Source organism: Eublepharis macularius, chromosome 2 (genome assembly GCF_028583425.1).
Source record: "Eublepharis macularius isolate TG4126 chromosome 2, MPM_Emac_v1.0, whole genome shotgun sequence".
In the NCBI taxonomy this organism is placed as follows: Eukaryota; Metazoa; Chordata; class Lepidosauria; order Squamata; family Eublepharidae; genus Eublepharis; species Eublepharis macularius.
In genome coordinates, this window is record NC_072791.1 from 79,121,593 (window position 1) to 79,141,564 (window position 19,972).

The following is a 19,972-nucleotide window of genomic DNA, read 5'->3' on the forward strand; positions in this document are numbered from 1 at the left end:
CTTTAATTATCAGTAAAATAGACAGAAAAGAAAACATTGGGAACCAATGACACTTACCATGGAGCGCTGCCTATTTGAGCATCTTGTCCCTTCACGATTCGGCCACCCATGGATTCTAGGAGCTCCAGCTCAAAATCATCAGTGATACTCTTCTTCTCAAACAAGGGACGGAGACCACAGTCTGGAAATATAGTCCCATCCACCTATCAGTGACCACAATTACAGGCTCCTCTTCTATGAACCAGCATTTTCTGCTATAGAAAGATGGGCTGAACCAGACACTAATAGAACAACTACTACTTGAATAAAATAAAAACTGCACCAATTATGAGTCTATATCCTCGTCCTGTTGGGAATGTAGAATAATAGGATACAGAATACAAGTTTTGGCCTTTGCTTTTGGACACCGGGGGGGGGGGCAGTGTTCAAAAGACCATTAAGTCCATATTCTAAAAAGACTGAATTTTACTACTAAGCCTGTATACAACATTACTTATTTTAAAGAACTTACCTGAGTATCAATACTGAGTGCTAGCTGATTGGATTAGACTGTGGGATCATTCTCTCATTGTCTTATGCTAAAGCACAGTGAGAAATTCTGACTTGAGTATAACTATGCTGGTCACTAAAGTCCTACAATGATCTTGCAGATTTCTAAATCCACTGCTGCTGAAAAACCAAGCCTGAAGGCTGAGGATTGGATCAATCAAACCTCCCCCCCCCCAGTCCTACCCAATACCCCTCCTTAGTATAGCCCCCATCACACATAGCTTTTGTTCATGCAGGTCCCATGATCCCCAGTATAGGTTTTTTGATGGTCAAAGGGAACCCCCTCCCTCATTTTTCACCAGTGGAAAAAACAGATGGAATTTTTTAGATAATAGAAGGCAAGTTTGCAAGACAGATTTCTGAACCCATTCATCTGACTTTAACCTCTAGTAAATAGCTTTTAAGGCTTTTGGTATCATTTCAGAATCTCAAAAACAAACCTTTTTGATCAAAGGTGACTGTAGGACAAAAGAAACACATGCATATACATGGAAAGCAATGCTTTCCTCACAACACTGCACTGTCTCCAGTCCATTGTGTCACCATGTCTGTAAATCAGGGCTGAATGGAGTCTCAGGTTTCAGTCAAAGTTTATTTAATTGGTCTTAAGATTTTTATCCCTTCTTCCTCTCCTCACGGGGCTGCTAAGGCAGCTAACAAATTCAAAACATACAAATTAAAATCTCATATTAAAAGCCATTAAAATCAACACATTTATTAAAATAAAATTCAAAAGATAAAAGCAACAGTTAAAAACTTTGGGATCATGGAGGAAAGGCTGAGAGAAACAAAAAAGCCTTCACCCACTGGTGGAAGATGGCAACAGAAGGGGACAGGCAAATCTTCCTAGGAAGAGAGTTGTTGTGTTTTGGTACCACCACTAAGAAGGCCCTCTCCCAGGTTGCTACCTGCCTAATCTCAGAAGGTGGTGGCACCTGAAGCAGGGCCTCTGAAGATGACCATAGTGGTCTGGGAGCAGGTGGTCCTTCAGGAATGTTGGTCTCAAACCATACAGGGCTTTAAATGTCAGCACCAGCCCCTTGAATTGCACCCCAAAACAGACTGGGAACCAGTATAGATAAGCCAAGACTGGAGTGATATGTTCCCTGCAACCCATTCCAGTCAACATCCTGGATGCAGCATTCTGCACCAATTGACATTTCTGAACGATTTTCAAGGGCAGTCCCACACAAAGTGCATTCCAGTAATCTAATTTAGATGTAAAGTTGTGCCTTATTGGCAATCAACGGCTGTGTCACAAGCTGACCTTTAGAAATTAAGCAGGTGACATTTTCCCCCATGTGTTTCTCTCTCTGCAAGACATACCTTCACTTGTTTAATTTCTGCTTGTCAGCATGATGTTGAAATCATAGCACTAGATACACTTAAAAGCACCAGCCACAAGCAACACTGCTTTCATCCCTATCTCTGAATTCCGAGAGGGAGATGCAGTGGAAGAGAGAGATGCCATGATTGAGGGAAGAAGCTCCAGCCTTGCTATCATCCCTTTTTGCTGAGTTTGGCCTCTTTTCTCACCTGCTTCACCTTGGCCAAATGTCTTAACATCAAAGAAGAGTTCGTGTTGCTGGACAACTGTCCGGCCACCTCTTGATTCATCCACATCTTCTGGAGAGTTTTCTGGGAGAAAAAAAATGGTATTGAGAATGGGGAGAAACTGACAGACCTTGGTTTGCAGATGCTTCACCCAATCCTGTTCTCATTTTACATCTTTTTTCAAACGTAGTCCACTTGTGTGCAGGGGCGGCTATTGAATACCTTTGTTTTGTTTTGTTTTAAACATTTCTATGCTGTCTTTCCAGCCAATTCAGGGTCCCCAAGGTGGTGAGATCCAAGTGTATAAATGAAAAGTATTGAACAAACATCCTTCAGTAAAAACCAACACACACCATGATTACAGTGATCCGGGGAAGTCAGCATGGTTTTGTTCCTAACAGATCTTGCCAGACCAACCTGGTTTCCTTCTTTGATCGAGTGACCAGCTTACTGGATCGGGGGAACTCTGTTGACGTGATTTATCTGGATTTCAGTAAAGCTTTTGATAAGGTCCCCCATGACGTTCTGATGGGCAAACTGGAAGACTGTGGAGTGGACTATAGGACAGTTCGGTGGATAGGGAACTGGTTGGAGGACCGCACTCAAAGAGTGGTGGTCAACGGCATTTCATCATATTGGAGGGAGGTGTCCAGTGGGGTGCCACAGGGCTCAGTTTTGGGCCCGGTACTTTTCAATATTTTTATCAATGATCTGGATGAAGGAGTGGAAGGGCTGCTCATTAAATTTGCTGATGATACCAAATTGGAAGGAGTAGCAATCACCCAAGAAGATAGAATTAAAATTCAACAAGACCTGAATACTCTGGAGAAGTGGGCAGCTGTGAATAGGATGCAATTCAACAAAGACAAGTGCACAGTATTGCATCTGGGCCACAAAAATGGGAAGCACAAATACTGGATGGGGGATACTCTTCTGGGCAGTAGTATATGTGAAAGGGATCTTGGGGTAAGAGTGGACTGTAAACTAAATATGAGCAGTCAGTGTGATGCGGTGGCAAAAAAGGCTAATTCAATCTTGGGTTGTATCAAAGGGGCCATAGCGCTGAAATCGCAGGAGGTCATAGCCCCTCTCTATACTGCCTTGGTCAGGCCACACCTGGAGTATTGTGTGCAGTTCTGGAGGCCTCACTTCAAAAAGGATGTGACCAAAATCGAGAGGGTGCAGAGGAGAGCAACGAGAATGATCAGGGGTCTGGAGACTGAGCCCTATGAGGTAAGGCTGAGGGCCTTGGGAATGTTTAGTTTGGAGAAGAAGAGGTTGAGGGGGGACATGATTGCTCTCTTTAAATATTTGAAGGGCTGTCATTTGGAGGAGGGCAAGGAGCTGTTCCAGTTGGCAGCAGAGGGTAGGACCTGAAGCAATGGGCTTAAATTACATGCACAAAGGTACCGGCTGGATATTAGGAAAAACTTTTTCACAGTCGTAGTTCAAAAGTGGAATCAGCTGCCTAGGGAGCTCCCCCTCACTGGCAGTTTTCAAGAAGAGGCTGGATGAATACTTGTCAGAGATGCTTTAGGCTGATCCTGCACTGGGCAGGGGGTTGGACTAGATGGTCTGTATGGCCCCTTCCAACTCTATGATTCTATGATTCTATACATATACACATCTGACTCATCTAGATTGAGCATTCCGTCATCTCATCTTTAGATGCTCCCAACTCATTACCACAAAAATAGTGACCTGTCTCCTGCAGGCTTCTCACCACAGTAGTGCAAGTCACAGTATTCAAAAGTGGTATTAGGATGGTCTATGTAGCACCAGACGCCTTCATCATCATTATCTGGGTTGCGACAATAGTTCTCCAGGAGATTAACATCTGGCAAGAAGGATGCCCCACGGCTTAGCTTTCTTGCTTTTTCAGAAGCCCATGGCAAGCATTGATTTCCAGATAGGGTGACAGAGAGGGTCCCAGTGTACCCAAGTCCATAATCAGCTTCACAGTGTTGCTGCTGCTTTGTGTTTTCTTGTTGAACTTTTGGAGTTAATGGAACTGTGGTTCGGTTCTCACCTAAAAAGAGAAGCCATGAGTATAATGAAAAGGATATTCTGGGTTCAGACAAACATTTACTGCTGGAGCAGTAGCATGTAATGGCTAGCCAGACAGCCCAACTTATTGTAAACCTTATATTCACTCTAAGTAAATCTAGAGCTTTGATCAGCAGATTCATTAGGTAACATGGTGATATGTTACAGCAAAGACAAACAGGAGTCTTGTGGCACTTTGAACAGTTTGCATAAACTTCTCAAGACCAGAACTGATTTAATCAGATGCAAAGGCCATCCTCATTGCATTCTGGACTTTTAAATATCCTTGGACCATGTTTTGGGTTTAATTTGAGTCATGTATCATCAGTATTCAGACTTGGAACCAGTTTTGAATGCCAAGGCTTAGCCCTATACTATGTGAAATAACAATAAGAGAAGAATGTTCCTCAACCATGGGCAGAGCATGACTGCCATAAACTTAAGGGAATTCAGACAGCTCCTTTTATATAGGGCCTCAAGTTCTGACTAAAACAACTATACTAGGCCATGCTTCAGAAATAAGTCACAGATACCAGTCTTTTATGGACTTCTTCAAATAAGAAATCAATGCTTCAGTTCAGACATATCACGAAACCACAGTTTATGTTAACTATGGTTAGACTGTGGAACCAGGTTTCAGCACATAAATGTTTGTTCAGATCTTAACTACATCATCTTTCACATGATGTAGTTAAGATTAACTATGGCTAATAACCAATTTCAAACTATAGTTTCAGATTCTGGTTTGATGGACCCTAACTAACCATTGTTAGGCTGTTTCTATACAAATACCTGCTCTGACTTCACCTCTCTACAGCAGTACTGCTTTTTTGGGAGAATCCACATGATGTCATCCTCTATTCTGTTTCTACGTTTCCCCTTGTTTTGTTGCTATCTTTCTGAAACCTTTCCTAAACCTTTTTCAAATCTTTTTGGCAAGATTGCAGTAAAAGTACCTTTGGATGCCCTGTGGATAATCAGTTGCACAGTTTTGCAAGTCCTGCCCACACTGATGCCATTTTCCTTTGCCCTCATGAATGCCATTCCTTCCATACATACAGAGGACCTTTTCAGATTTTTTTTAAAAAATGGTAATTGACAAATCAATACAACATTATAACTGTCTGCTTCCATGATCTACTAGTTCCCAGCTTTCATCTTAAAAAAAAAAAAAACCCTCTCTAGGTTTCATTTTTTTTTGTTGCAGAGGTCTAAGAGAAAAGGTGGGGGTGGAGTTACAGTTTTGTGAGTTATGTTACACATTGTGCTTTTTGTACCTGAAAAGCACTTCTGTTTATATATGGCTTAACTCATAAATAACGTTCATCCTATAACCGTGCAACAGAATGAGCTAAAAGATTTGGCATTTGAAAGTACAATATAGTATTGCAAAGGCAAAAAATTATGTCAATGAAGGTTGGGAAGACACTTCAATGTATATCTCAAGGTGTTCTTCCTGATGATCAGATAGTGATGATCAGCAATTAGACTCACCGCACACAGGAACAGCGCACTCTTCTGATCGTACTGTTGGGTCTCGGGTGTAGCACCAGGGCCCTGTTGGGCTGTTGTTTGGGTTCCGGCAGTAGTTTTCTGTCAGGTTGGCATGTGGATAGGTTGTTGCATTGAAACTGGAAGAAACCATGGTGGGAAGATGGACCAGAAATGCAGGAAAACAGAACTTTCCCCCTTCCAGCTGAGTTTATAAAAAAGAGATGTGGATTCTGCAATGTTGTGTGTTACGTTACACATTGTGCTTTTTGTACCTGAAAAGCACTTCTGTTAAGGAGAAGTATGAAACCCAGACATAGTCAGAAACATCAGTATTTCCTCAAGTCATTACGCTGAAATGCTAGCTGACTTGGGCTTCTCAGAGAGCACATATCATATATGTACTCCATATATATATATGGAGTATATATATATAGTCATATATATACTCCATATGGAGTATATATATATATAGTCATATATGTACTCCATATATATATGGAGTGTGTGTGTGTGTGTGTGTGTGTGTGTGTATCTTTGGGACCGCCTCTCCCTGTACGTTCCCCGGAGATCGCTTCGATCAGCAAATAAATATTTACTTGTGGTCCCCGGCCCTAAGGAAGCCCGCCTCGCTTCAACCAGGGCCAGGGCCTTTTCAGTCCTGGCCCCAGCCTGGTGGAACGCTCTGTCAATGGAAACCCGGGCCCAGCGGGACATATTATTGTTCCGCCGGGCCTGTAAGTCAGAGCTGTTCCGCCAGGCATTCGGTGATTGAAGGGGGCGGTGCCATGTTGGCCTCCCACCTTTGGGGTGGGGGAGGGTTCTCCCCACCACTGCACTTTGTTAATTTGTTTTATTGTTTGTATATTGATTTTAGTTCTTGTTTTTATCGATTTTAACTGTTCACCGCCCAGAGCCCCTGGGGATGGGCAGTATATAAATTGAATAAATAAATAAATAAATAAATATAAAATATGGAAGTAAGATATATATGCCTAAGTAACTGTATAATTAACTCTTAAGTTTCACTTTCCCCTGTCATGTGCTCTGTGGAAAGGCCCACAGCCTGCTATCCTATAAATCAGCAGTAGTTTTCAAACTTTCTGCCTGTAAGGAATCCGTTCTATTTCAACTTGTTTTCCATGGAATTCTCTTGGTTTCTGCTTGGGTAGATCCTGGGGTGGTATTCTTGAGTTCACAAAGTCATGCCCTACGGGGCGCATGCTACACTTCCCTGCTGCTCTGTGTGAACCAATATGATACACCCAACACTCCCCTGCACCTGTGCATTTCAGGGAACAGATTGGTAGTGGAAGGCCAGTTATCTTTCAGGGAAACCTTTCTACTTTACTGGGCTTCTCATTAAAGAAACAACAACTCTCAAAACGTGGCCTAGGGAAGATGAAAGGAACCCTGAAGGGACCAAACGCTGAGCATTTTTGAGAATCAGTTCACAGAAAAAGAGGGTGAGTTGGGGGGAAGAAAATCAGCCGGTCCAAGATTTAGAGAGCTTAGGGAAAACTGTACGGAATCGTTTGGGAGGTGGGGTGGGATTCCCCCCTCCTCATCTTATAATTCCTTGTGAGCCTCCATTCTGTCACTCAAGGGGCTAGACCCTCTTATGATAATGAAAGCAGTAAAAACAGGTCCTCCATAGTCAAGGTAAGAGTTTCTTTAGTCCGGGGACTTCCCAGATATGCAGAACATGTGACTTTATAAATTAGCATGATCAGGATTAAATATATTCCTGATGTATGGAACATTAACACCAGTTGAGGATCAGTTACAGAAAAAGGAGAGATGAGCCTGCCAGTGCCCCTAAGGAGTTACTGAATCCTTATTGAAAAGGGAGGATTTGAGGGGTAGCATAAAGCTTATCAAAGCCTCAGAGTATAAGTTTGGAACTTACTCAGGTTTGTGAGGAAATTTGCTTGACCAGAACTGGCATTCAACTCCTGATCTGGTAACAGAAATAGTTCCCCCGTACTGCTGCCCTTGATCTATGGCACAGTCACCTGTCAGAGTTCAAAACACAAACTGGAAGAAACAAAGCTAGTGGTGTATTCAAAGAGTCCAGGACATCCCATTTCAGATTGCTGACTTCAGTTGTGCCTGACAGAAACCCCTTCTGCATGGGCCAATTTGGCCAGTTCAGTTCCTATACTGCGGTGTTTTATTCATGACTATTTGCACCCAATTTGCCACCATGAGTAGTCACTCTGGCTACTATGCAGTTTTTCTATGGCTTTCCTGGGAGCACGTATGCCCTGACATTTTTTAAAAATCCATTTTCCAGTCTGCTGTTTCCCCGTGCTCACTCTTTATCCCATCTTTTAGCATTCTACCCTCTTCTGCTCCTCTCCCACCTTCTGCCAGCCCACTTCATTGTGATTTGCCACTGTTGTCTATCCAGCCACTCCCTCCCCCTCCTTTCCATTCCTCCCCCCTCTTTTATCTACATTTTCCTTCCCATTTATTTATTTTTTTAAATCCAGTGTAGGATTGATGCACCGATGGATTGAGAGGTAGAAATACAGGAAATAGATTGATCAATTGGTCCAGCAATGCATTGATTCATCACACATGCAAAAAAGAAAGAAAGAAAAGAAAGAACTGGTTCCATTATATCACCGATAACAACATTGGTGACAAAAGCGCCAGCACACATCAATCCCGACTCAGTTTGACACGGTGCAGACTAAAAAGAGTGGCATCACACTGACCAAACATGAGAAGTGCAAAAGGGCCCAGATAAGCTGATTCCATGCCTTTCAGCTTGACTTCTGGGATAGTGCGGAGTTATGTCCCTGGTGCAGAAGGGGCTACATAGAACTGGTTCACACATGCATGTACATAACTTGATTTATCTACACTTTATTATTGTACACTTGGTAACTGCCAGCTGAATGGCTGAACTTCACTGACTTCACTGTGAGGTGCTTTAGAAATTCTGGCCATCGTGATAGACAGACAATTCACCTGTGGATATTGCTAGGCATTACAGTCATAACGTGATGAACATGCATGTGTGACTTAATCCACAGACAGGTATATGTACACACACACATACACATTATTTATGCCTACTTCAAGGTCTTGGGACTTGTGATAGGGAATAAGAAATGGATAAATAACAGTGGATGACGCTGAAAAATCGCAAATTGCTAGCCTTAGAAGGATATAAAAAAATATTTGGATGGCATGCATATCTGTGTTACGACAAAGTAAAAGCAGACTCTATGTTTTTACACCATTATATTCGGAGAAGCCTCTTCACAATTTGGAAGAAGTATAGAGATTACCTACAGGAAGGAATTCCCTCCTGGGTGGTTCCTTACGAAGTAATAGATCCGAGAACTGTCGATAATGAACAACAACGCTTAACGTACAAGGAGATAATACGAATAGAACTTTCTAAAGTAAGAATAAAGACGCAAGACGAGCTGTCTCCAAGTTATGATTGGTTTCAGTATAGACAGATCAGAGATCTTTACAATTCGGACTGTGCGAAGGGAGGGGTAAGAATGGAGAATTCGGAATTAGAGGAGGTAATTCTACAAGAGGACAAAAAGGAAATTTCTAAGATTTATAAAGTGCTGTTAAAATGGTACACAGAAGATGAGATAGTCAAAGTGCAAATGGTGAAGTGGGCTATAAATTTTAATAAAGAAATAACAATGGAGGCATGGGAATATTTGTGGGAAAACACATTGAAGATTACGACATGTACTAATATTAAAGAGAATGTCTACAAAATGATTTACTGCTGGTACTTGACACCAAAGAAAATTGCGTTAGGGAATTTGAACATGTCTAATAAATGCTGGAAATGTAAAAAGCATGAAGGATCGTTGTATCACATGTGGTGGACTTGTGAGGTAGCTAGGCAGTACTGGGGGGAAATAATAAGAGTGATAAGTGAGATTTTACAATTTCAAGTTAATAAGAACCCAGAACTCCTGCTAGGGAATGGAGGATATTCCGGCACAATACAGGACATTGCTATTTTACATGACAGCAGCGGCTAGACTTTTGTATGCGCAAAAGTGGAAAGTACAAGAAGTGCCAACTATCGAGGATTGGATTTACAAATTGCTGTACATGGCGGAAATGGACAAAATGACAAGGAAACGGAGAGACCTTGATCCAGGACAGTTCAACATGGATTGGGAGAAGCTGAAACAATATTTGGTGAAAAAATGGGAGGTGGGAGGAGAACTGTGGCAGTTTGAAAATTATTGAAATATAACAAAAGAAGGGGGAAGTGACTTTACCGGGGGGAGGAAAGTTAAAGGAGAAATTCTAAGCAATTATATTATCTGATTATTAAATATAGTATTAAGCAACAGAGGTGTTATTATAATAATTATAAAGAATTATAAGGATAGAAATTAATTAGTTCTATTTCTGGCAGATAACTGTTTAATGGAGAAATTATATAATTAGACAGAATGAATATAAGAAAGGTGGAAAGAAATATATAGTAACATACAGAATATGAGTTAAATTGTTTAACCTGTGCCGAATGTACATTGTGCTCATAGAGGTACTCAGAAATATGCAGTGTATGGGTCAAATTGATTGATTATTGTTGGCAGATAACTGTATTATGGAGAAATTATATAATTAAAATATAATGAACATAAGATAGGTAGAAGGAAGTAAAGAGTAACATATAGAGTATAGGTTAGATTGATTGACATGTCGAATATATATTATGTTTATAGAAGTACTTAAAGTTATGTAGAATGTGAGACGAATTGTTTGTCCCATATTGATGAGACTAGAATGTGTGAGATAAAATATAGAGTACAAAAAATAGATAAATGATTATTATTATTAAAGGGTATATGCCAGGAATGTAATGTTTAGCTGATAAGTTAAGTGGGATAGGGAATAGAGATAGCACGGTGTTATAATAGACAAGCTTAGAAGAGAGTGAAAGTATATGATTATTAGAATAAAATAAGTATGAAATGAGTAGGGGGAAAATGGATAAGGGGTTGGAAAACTGTTGGAAGTCAACAAAAGGGGGGGAAGGGAGGGGGTTAGAACTTGAATATTTAAAGGAAATGGATTGTAATGAATATAATATTGATTGATTTCTAATCCAATAAAAAATTTTCAAAAAAAAAAAGAAATGGATAAATAACAGAATTAGGAGCAGCTGCTCCGTAAATTTAGAAGGCACATCAATTATAAGCTATATCACATGATATTAACAAAAGACAATTGTGTTTGTAAAGGTGTATACATGTGACAAAGTATCCCAACCAGTCTCTGGTTTCCTGCCACACATATTTACACCACATCTTTTAAAGCACTGTTTTGTCTCCCTTGTACGCTACAGTGTATGTGTGTGTTGCTTTACATCAGGAATACCTACTAAAACATGTTGTGTGAAATGTCCTCATGGAAACTTGAGGAGAGACATGCCCTTTCTCATATTGCTCATTCACTGTCTGTTTAAAATTTATTTCCGAATTCTACAGAAAAGTTCTTAGCATTCATCACAACCAAGGCATCACAGTTTCTCCATAACCTTCTTACCTTTCATGCATTCATCCAGAATTGCTCTGATCTTCCTCTGAGACAAACAAGCTAGCAAAAGAAGAGTAAAGATCAGCTCAAACTGAAATGATTTGTCATAACATCTAGAGAATGGACTGATCAAAAGGATTTCCAAATCACCTTCCCTAATATAGTGAAATAAATGGAGTTTATCTCGGAGTTGCCTTTCCCCTCTCCCACAAGCAGACTGGGCTCCAAGCCTAAATAAGGGGACAGCCCAGCTGCCTGTTTTAATTGACTGGGAGATAATATGGCACCTCTCTCATTTCTTGTCCACAAAGATAAAGAAAACATTGTGCAAAGATTAATCTGAAAGAAGCTTTTCTGCCTGCTTCCAGTCTCAAAACAGGTGTCAACAAACAGCCATACTAGGAAGCTGTCTACTGGAATGCTTGGTTGCAGCCAGTGGTCTTGCAGCGATATTAGGTGGCAGAAGAGAACTTTCCTTACATGTAAGGAAGGGCCTAATCATATGCAGAAACAAAAGATCTGAGCAATAGGGGCAGTGGGATTGACATTAGCACCATCAAGAAGAGGCTAGCAAAAAGTTCAGTTGTCCAGAATTATATTTATTTGCTTGTTTGTTTATGTCATTGATAGTCTACCTTTCTCACTGAGACTCAAGGTGGATTACTTAGTATGAGATTAGTACAGTCAATTTCAAGGACATTTCAACATTGTAATAGAGTATATAAATGCAAATTTGCAAAGATTTAAAGCCAGCAGAAATCCAATACAGAGTTAAAGAAATGCTGAAACAGAGTATTAGCAATTCTAAGACTGACATTAAGCAACACAGAACTACCCAATAGGATCATACCCAAAGCAACAGATAGTACATAATAGCACATAGTAGTAAAGATGTGAGTGTGTGATGAGTAGTAACACCTGAGGACTGGAAGCTGAGGAGGGGCTTATTAAGAAGGAAGAGGAAAAAACTAGGGACAATAACAAAGGAAATCTGGCTGTCATAGTTATGTGAAGAATGTCTCTGTGTAAGTCTGAACACAAAGAAGGCTTCCACCATACGGCCAGCTTTAAAAGAGTGAGGAAGGATGGGCTGGGAGAACTGGACATTCAGGGCAAGACCTCCAAGCAGATTCCTTGGGGAGGGGGCGCAGCTCAGTGATCTGCTTGAAATACAGAAAGTAACTGGATCAATCCCTGGTATCTTCAGTTAAACGTTATCAGGGAGCAGGTGACCTCTTCAAGATCTAGTGCTTAGACTTGAGTATGACACCTAATCCTATCCATGTTTCTTTTGAATATAGATCAAGATGGGTAGCCGTGTTAATCTGTCTGTAGCAGTAGAAAAGAGCAAGAGTCCAGTAGCACCTATAAGACTAACAAAATTTGTGGTAGGGTATGAGCTTTTGCGAGCCACAGCTAAAAGTGACTCACAAAGCTACCACAAATTTTGTTAGTCTTATAGGTACTACTGGACTCTTGCTCTTCTCTGTTTTGAATATGTCCTGCTAAATTCCAAAAACTCTACTTCCAAATAAGTGTACAAGGGACTGAGGTTCTAGGATGCCTAATCACAGTCGCTGAAATAAGGGAGAAACTACTCCAGATCCTGTGAAAAAAGCTTCAAGCCATAATGAAGCTCAGCAGTAAAGCATGTAAAAATCTATACAGCAGGACTCAGATAGACGTACCTGTGTATTTTATCCAGAATGCATCCTGCAAAACAAAGGTGCTCACTTAGAAGAATGGCCAGAAAGCAAATTACTGTTTTATGGCTGCAGATAGGCAGGTCAAGCCCTTTACACTGCCTGAATGGGAAGGTGCATGGAGCATATCAGAGGAAGAGTGGGATACAAATAAGTGCAGGAGACTTTGCTTCTACCAGCACAAATGAAAGTTTCTGCTGTGCTGAAATGCAAAGGCCTTGCACAAATCCATCTTTCCCTAGCAAAGTGGGGACAAACATCACAATGGTAGCAGGCTCCAGGTATATGGGACTAATTCATCCCTAGCAGCGGGAATGAACACTGTGTTGTACATACTGTTAGGTCATGAGACTCAAGGGCTTCATGAGCCTCCTCATAGTGGCAGGTTTCCTCCAGACATTCCCGTTCTAGGTTGCCTTTAAGAAGCTCTTCCACGAATCCCCTGTTGGCACGTCGGGAGCGTTTCAGCAAGGAGGCGGCTTGCTTCTGCTCAACAAAGACTATGAAAACCGGAACACTGCATCAATCAGTCATTTGTGAACCAGATAGAGCACCATACTTTTATACTGCGGGTTTAAGAAGAGGCTGGACAGAACAATAAAACAAAAGCAACCAAAGGCCCAGCTCCTTCTGCAAGGCATGACTACCCATTAATTTGTCACCCCAACACACACACACACACACACACACACACACACACACACCCCATCTTATATAACCCAGGCCACAGTGGCACAGAACCCAAAATGGGGCCTTTTGCAGAAAAGTGCTGCAAAGCAAAACTCCAGATAATTGAACCAAGTGAGCTAGACCCCACACTGTGAAAGAAGACAAATGACGAAGATGTTTTCCGGTATACAGTTTATGGCCTCAGAAAGAAGATTAAACTAACAGTTTTATCTGGTCAGTTTTCGCTCCATGATTTCAGTGGGCATAGATGGGAGTGACTCAGTTTAGGACTGCACTGTGGAGGCCCTCTCACTCTGCATTTCTGTGATTCCTTCTCTTTTGTAGACTCCAAGCATTTATTTACAAATGCATTGCACTATACTTAAATTAAAGAATTAATCTCAGTGACAAGTGATATATGTTTAAAATAAATAGCATGTCCATTTTATTTTACTTTGTTTATAGTCTGCCTTTCTCACTGAGACTACTCAGGGTAGTTTACAGGATATAAAACAGTGCAGACAGGCACAGGTATGTTATTGTGATTCTTTGCAATATATGTAACAGATGAGACACTGGACCATCAAATGCAAACCTCTATGCCCACTCTGCTATGCAGGCTGCCAAATGCTTCCCTAAATTCATTCTGCAAACCAGAACTTTAAGTGTCTATAAAACAAGAAAGCTTTCTTCTATCTTCTTGAAATATGGTGGGGCAGATTTTTTATTTATACATTATTTAGTATCAACCTTTCTCAAAGTGAATTATATAGTGTAAATCAATATGATCAGTGGCTGGGACATTCAATAAACAATACAATAGGATACGGATTGCAGAAATCTGAAAAGAAGTGTAATTCCAAATACAGAGATGAACCTTATGCCAACAGTGCAATTCCTGACTAGGTCATCCCAATTACATGGAAAAAAGGAAGCGAAGATGGTAATGTGTTTCCCATTTAAATGAAACCAAAAATAAATAATGGAAATGGGAGGTAACAATGGGGAGTAGCTGAGGCTCATTGGCAGACTATCTGCTTGGCAAGCAGCAGATGCTTGGTTCAATCACTAGCATCTCCAGTTATCTAGGTGGGTAGAACAGAGCAGGCTGAAGTTGAATCCCGCAAAGACGGAGGTCCTGTCCTTGGGCCGTGGACTGTCGGAGGCAGGGATCCTTCTCCCGACCTTGGGGGGGGGACCACTTGTGCCCGTACCATTGGTTAGGAGTTTGGGCGTGATTCTGGATTCCTCCTTGTCTATGGAGGGCCAGATCGCAGCTGTGGCTCGGGCGGCCTTTTTCCACCTTCAGTGGGCCCGGCAACTGGCGCCCTACCTCTCAGCCCAGGACCTAACTACAGTGATCCATGCAATGGTCACCTCCAAGTTAGACTACTGTATCTTACTCTATGCAGGGCTGCCCTTGGGCTTGATCCGGAAACTTCAACGGGTCCAGAATGCTGCTGCGTGTGTCCTAACTGGATCTTCGTGTAGGACACACATTACGCCTATCTTGCAGCAGCTTCACTGGCTCCCAGTAGAATTCCGGATCTGGTTCAAGGTGTTGGTTTTGACCTATGAAGCCCTAAATGGACTGGGACCAGCATATCTAAGGGACCGTCTCTCCCTGTATGTGCCCCAGAGAGCACTTTGTTCAACCAGAAAACATCTACTGGTGGTCCCTGGCCCTAGGGAGGCTCGGCTGGCCTCTACCAGGACCAAGGCCTTTTTGGCCCTGGCCCCAACCTGGTGGAACTCTCTATCTGAGGACACTCGGGCCCTCCATGATCTTGTATCATTTAGGCGGGCCTATAAGACAGAGATGTTCCGCCAGGCATATGGTGGAGGCTAATTTTAGCCCATCATTGCCGAGCCTTCCACCAGTCTCCCTTTACAAGGGGTATGGAGAGTCCACTCCCGCTGGTTGCCCCGAAAGGGGCACAGTATTTTATCTGTTTTTATAATTGATTTTAAGTTGTATTTTAATCAATGTTGTACCTTGCCCTGAGCCCACTTGCGGGTTAAAAATAACATACATACATACATACATACATACATACATACATACATACATACATACATACATACATACATACATACAATAAAAGAAAAGAATCAAGTACTGGGTAATGTAAAAGACTTGCATCTAAAGACATGGAAGAACCACTGCCAATCTGAGTAGATGCTACTGACCTTGATGGATCAATGATCTGATTCAACATAAGGCATTTTCATGTGTTCAAGTTAAAAAATATTTACGTACACCTTTGTTATTGATTGCCTTCTGTTGAAACGAACAGGAAAGGAAAGGATTTTCTAACAATGTTAATTTCTCATCTGATTCTCACCCATACACGGTAACCCAGGGATCCTCAACCTTTTTGAGACTGTGGGCACCTTTGAAGTTCTGATACAAGGTGTTGGGCCAACCACAACGTGGGTGCCAAGGAGGTAGAGCCAAACACAAAATGGCCACCATGAGAAACAGACACACACACAGAGGAAGCCCAAGTGCAGGGGACAGGAGAAGCAATTTTAAAAAATACACTGGGAAATAGGAGTGAGGGACAGAATGAAACAAACACTGTGGTGGAAGCTACTGTTGAAACATTATTTTAAGCTGCACAGCCAATCAGATCACAAATGGCCAATCAGAACCCTGCTGTTCAGGAGCCCCACCTGGCCCCACCTACTTTTTAAAAACACTTGATGGGCACCTGGAAAGGTATCAGGAGCACCACACTGGGAACCCCAGCAATAGTCTTTCTACTCCCCCCTTTATGTTCTTGATATTTTGCTTTATTTCTCTGTTGGGTTAAACTGTCATCAACATTTACAACTGATTATATTTGAGCAGCCTGAATTGCCCTGACTAGCCTGATCTTCTGAGGGCTTGGAAATTAAGCAGGGTCAGCCACAGTTAATACTTGGATGGGAGACCACCAGGAAGACTGGTGTTGCTATGCAGAGGAAGGCAATGGCAAACCACCTCTGTTCATCTCTTGCCTTAAAATCTCGATGGTCCTAGTGTTATGAGTTGGTTGTGACTTGACAGTACACAGTTATTATTTATTATATTAACCAGAAACAGGAGTAAGGAGTTGGTAAAGAGGAGATTGTTCATAACTCAGGAACAGTAAAAAAAAAATCAGTCAAACAAGTTTGCTGTCAATAATAACGATGTAAAAGAAAGAAAGGAAGACAGACACTATTTTAATGCAGAATGGGATCCTGAACCAGCTTAGTATCAGGCCTGTGCCCCACACTGAATTCCTCTGATGTGGTATCTCTCACTGCTCTATGTGCACTTCCCCACCCTCCTGTTTGCTCACTTGTGCAGAGACTTGTTTGCTCAGAGCTTATTCTGAGACTGCCTCTTTGGTGGCACATCCTGATACCTGTTTGTCTAACCCCCGGTATCTGAACCTTTGTAGTCTTCTCTCCCTGCTGGGAAGTTGGAGTCCTCCTTTGCATTCAGATTTTAGAATGCTCAGCCTGGCTCCAGCAACCAGTCATCTCACGATGACATGACTGGCCCTCTTGTGACAGGAATGGTATGCACAAGGAAGATACAGGACTGAAAAGTATTTGAGAGAAGGGATATTATCCATTTTCATGACAAGATCTTAACATTCAAGACTCTTTTATGATTTCTCCACACTTGGGATTAAACTTTTTCTCAACTACATCAGGAAAATTCATTTGAACTATTGATGCTTAATTTATGCCTATTTTTAATTAACTGCATAAAATGACATCTAATAAAATGTATTAAAATTGCATAAAAGAGATGAAAAATTGAAAATGTGCTTACAAAAATAGGCAGGCTGAAAATGGACTTCTTACCCATGCACAAAAATTCAATGAAACTAAAAAAAAACCTTATTGTATGTTCCCACACAGCCTCCAATATTGAAGTCAGAAAGTATGCCTGTTTTTCAGAAAACTGCAAACAGCTTGAAAGAACTTTTCCTCACACATTCCTTAACAAGGCCATTAACAGTGCAATCCTATGCAGAGTTACTCCAGTCTAAGCCCATTTTGTTGTGAGAATAAAGTTGTGTTAAGCTAAACGCCTTAGTATAGATTAACGAGGCTCATTCCTTCCAAATCTGATGACAGTTCAGAAAACTATAAGTGCACACACTGCAATCTGGCATGACACGTGCTATTTTGTACTTAGGTGCATGTGTTCAAGAAGTATGAAATTACTTCTGCAGCAGTTCCCTTCCAACCACCTTCTACAGCTTTCTCCCGAAGAATTGCTCAGGATTCCTTCATGCATCAAAGCCTTTGAAATGTAAGGCAAAATTAATGTCTCTGCAATGCCCACTTCCTCTCCCCCAAGTCCTGACAAACTCTTTCCAAAGACTGACACTTATTGTCAGGGCATCAACACTGTTGCCTTCGCATTGTACTAATGACATAAGATGTGCACAGATTCAACACTGCACTTTGCTCTTTTAGCCATGCAGCACCACCCTAAGCATGCTTGATCCCACTCATCACCCGGAGGACTTACTCCCAGTACTTGTGCTTAGGGCTGCTGGTTTCTTCAACTTCTCCCACTTTTCTCCATACTCAAACCCCCTTACCTGGGTCATGGCCCACTGTGAGGTGCAGGAAGCTGGCAAGGAGAAGGATTCTCAGCATTCTGGCTCTGCTCTGTCCCATTGCATATACTCCTATTTACAGGAGAAATGTAGAGGGAACAGAATGATCACCACCCCACCTGGGTTAATGTTGAACCAGCATGAAGAAACAGGAACAGAAACAGGTCACAGTGTGTCAGGGACAGTAACGCCGAGGTCCTCGTTATCCCACCCATTTTCTCCCTCCCCTCGATGCATTTGCAGTCAACTCACTGGCATAATCCATCAGCTTATAAGAATGACTGCATGATGATTTAGCCCAAGAATACTAAATATACATTAACACACACAAAAGTTCTGTACTTTAAGAAATTACTTATGTGGTTATCCACATAACTTCCACTGAAATATATTGTTTCAAATGTCTTTGGATGGTATGTTAGCCATATTTGAAGGGCCGATCACATCCCTTGATGCTCTGTGATGATGAAAACAGGGTTGCACTTACCTGTAACTGTTCTATATTGAGTGGTCTTCTGTGCAGGCACACTTGGGATTGTGCAGGCTCAGGCCAGCCACAGAGGAGAAAAGTTCTAGAGCTTTCTGAAGCTTTGGAATGCTCCCCCGTCCTCTTGTCATGCACCAACATTTTCCTGCCCAAACAGCACGTGACTTGGGGAGAGGAAGCACTCCTCCCTCAGTCCCCCCTCCATTGCCATGGAAAAGACATACATATTGTTGCTCAGCCCACAGCAAGGAGAGACAGATGTGTGCCTGCACAGAAGACCACTCAATGAACAAGTTACAGGTAAGTGCAACCCTGTTTTCATCTTCGTGGCTTCTGTGCAGTCCCACATGGGAGAATACCAAGCTCACCTACCTCAGGAGGAGGATGTGGGCTGATCAGTGAAATGATAATTGATTGTAATACTGCTTTTCCTCAGCAGCTTCGCTCCTGGAATCGACATTTATGGAGTAATGTCTCATGAAGGTAGTAGACAAAGACCGGGTTGCTGCTCTGCAGATATCTTGAATTGAAACTTTTCCTTGCAAGGCTGCTGAAGAAGCTTAGGCTCTGGTAGAGTGGACCCTTATTGGGAATGGACATGAGACGCCAGACTATCATATGTGATCCTGATTACAGAGACTATCCATTTAGACAGAGTTTGTGCAGATGCTGGTCTCCACTTACTGGGGCCAGAGAAACACAAACAGATTCTTATCTTTGCACAAGTCCTTGACCTTTTTCAAATAAAACAAGATAGCCCTCCTCACATCTAAAGTGTGTAGTGTGCATTCTTGAGGTAAGGTGACGTTTGGGAGGAACACAGGGAGAATAATGTCTTGTGAAAGATGACATAACGAAACCACCTGAGGTAGGAAGGTGAGGCTAGGTCATAGAACTAATTTATCTTTGTGGAATTTTAAGAAAGGTGGGTCACAGAGAAGTGCTCTTAATTCTCCCACTCTCATAGCTGACATGATAGCCTCTAGGAATGCTGTCTTGTAAGATATGACAGAAAAGTCTGAAGTAGCCATAGATTCAAAAAGTTTATACATCAATGCTGTATCCAAAAACAAGAGAGAATCATGGAAAAATCAGCAGAACGAAAATTGACTCTGTAGACAACATTTTCTTTGATTGTCTTAAATTTTCAGAATTAAGAAATTATTTAATTTTAAATAATTAAATTAAATTAAAATAATTTCCATTATTTAACCAGAATTCTCTTTCTCCAAAAGTTAAATTATCTTGGCTACTCAAGAGACAAATGTAAACAAACTACTGTGTGTGGCAAAATTTCTGGCAGCTGTTATTCAGTTATATGA

General features: G+C 41.6%; 1 protein-coding gene across 1 annotated transcript in view; it reads right to left on the reverse strand.

The window, feature by feature from the left end:
- Window positions 1–18,286, reverse strand: part of F2 (coagulation factor II, thrombin) — a 28,606-nt gene extending 10,320 nt beyond the window's left edge. The window contains exons 1-9 of the mRNA XM_054971138.1: window positions 18,146–18,286; window positions 13,221–13,384; window positions 12,870–12,894; window positions 11,191–11,241; window positions 7,550–7,655; window positions 5,644–5,780; window positions 3,827–4,132; window positions 2,086–2,187; window positions 58–181 (exon numbers count right to left, since the gene is read on the reverse strand). Coding sequence (XP_054827113.1) covers window positions 58–181; window positions 2,086–2,187; window positions 3,827–4,132; window positions 5,644–5,780; window positions 7,550–7,655; window positions 11,191–11,241; window positions 12,870–12,894; window positions 13,221–13,384; window positions 18,146–18,224 — 1,094 coding nt within the window. The 5' untranslated portion in view covers window positions 18,225–18,286. The remainder of the gene's footprint in view (window positions 1–57; window positions 182–2,085; window positions 2,188–3,826; window positions 4,133–5,643; window positions 5,781–7,549; window positions 7,656–11,190; window positions 11,242–12,869; window positions 12,895–13,220; window positions 13,385–18,145) is intronic.
- Between the last annotated feature and the right edge of the window lie 1,686 nt (window positions 18,287–19,972).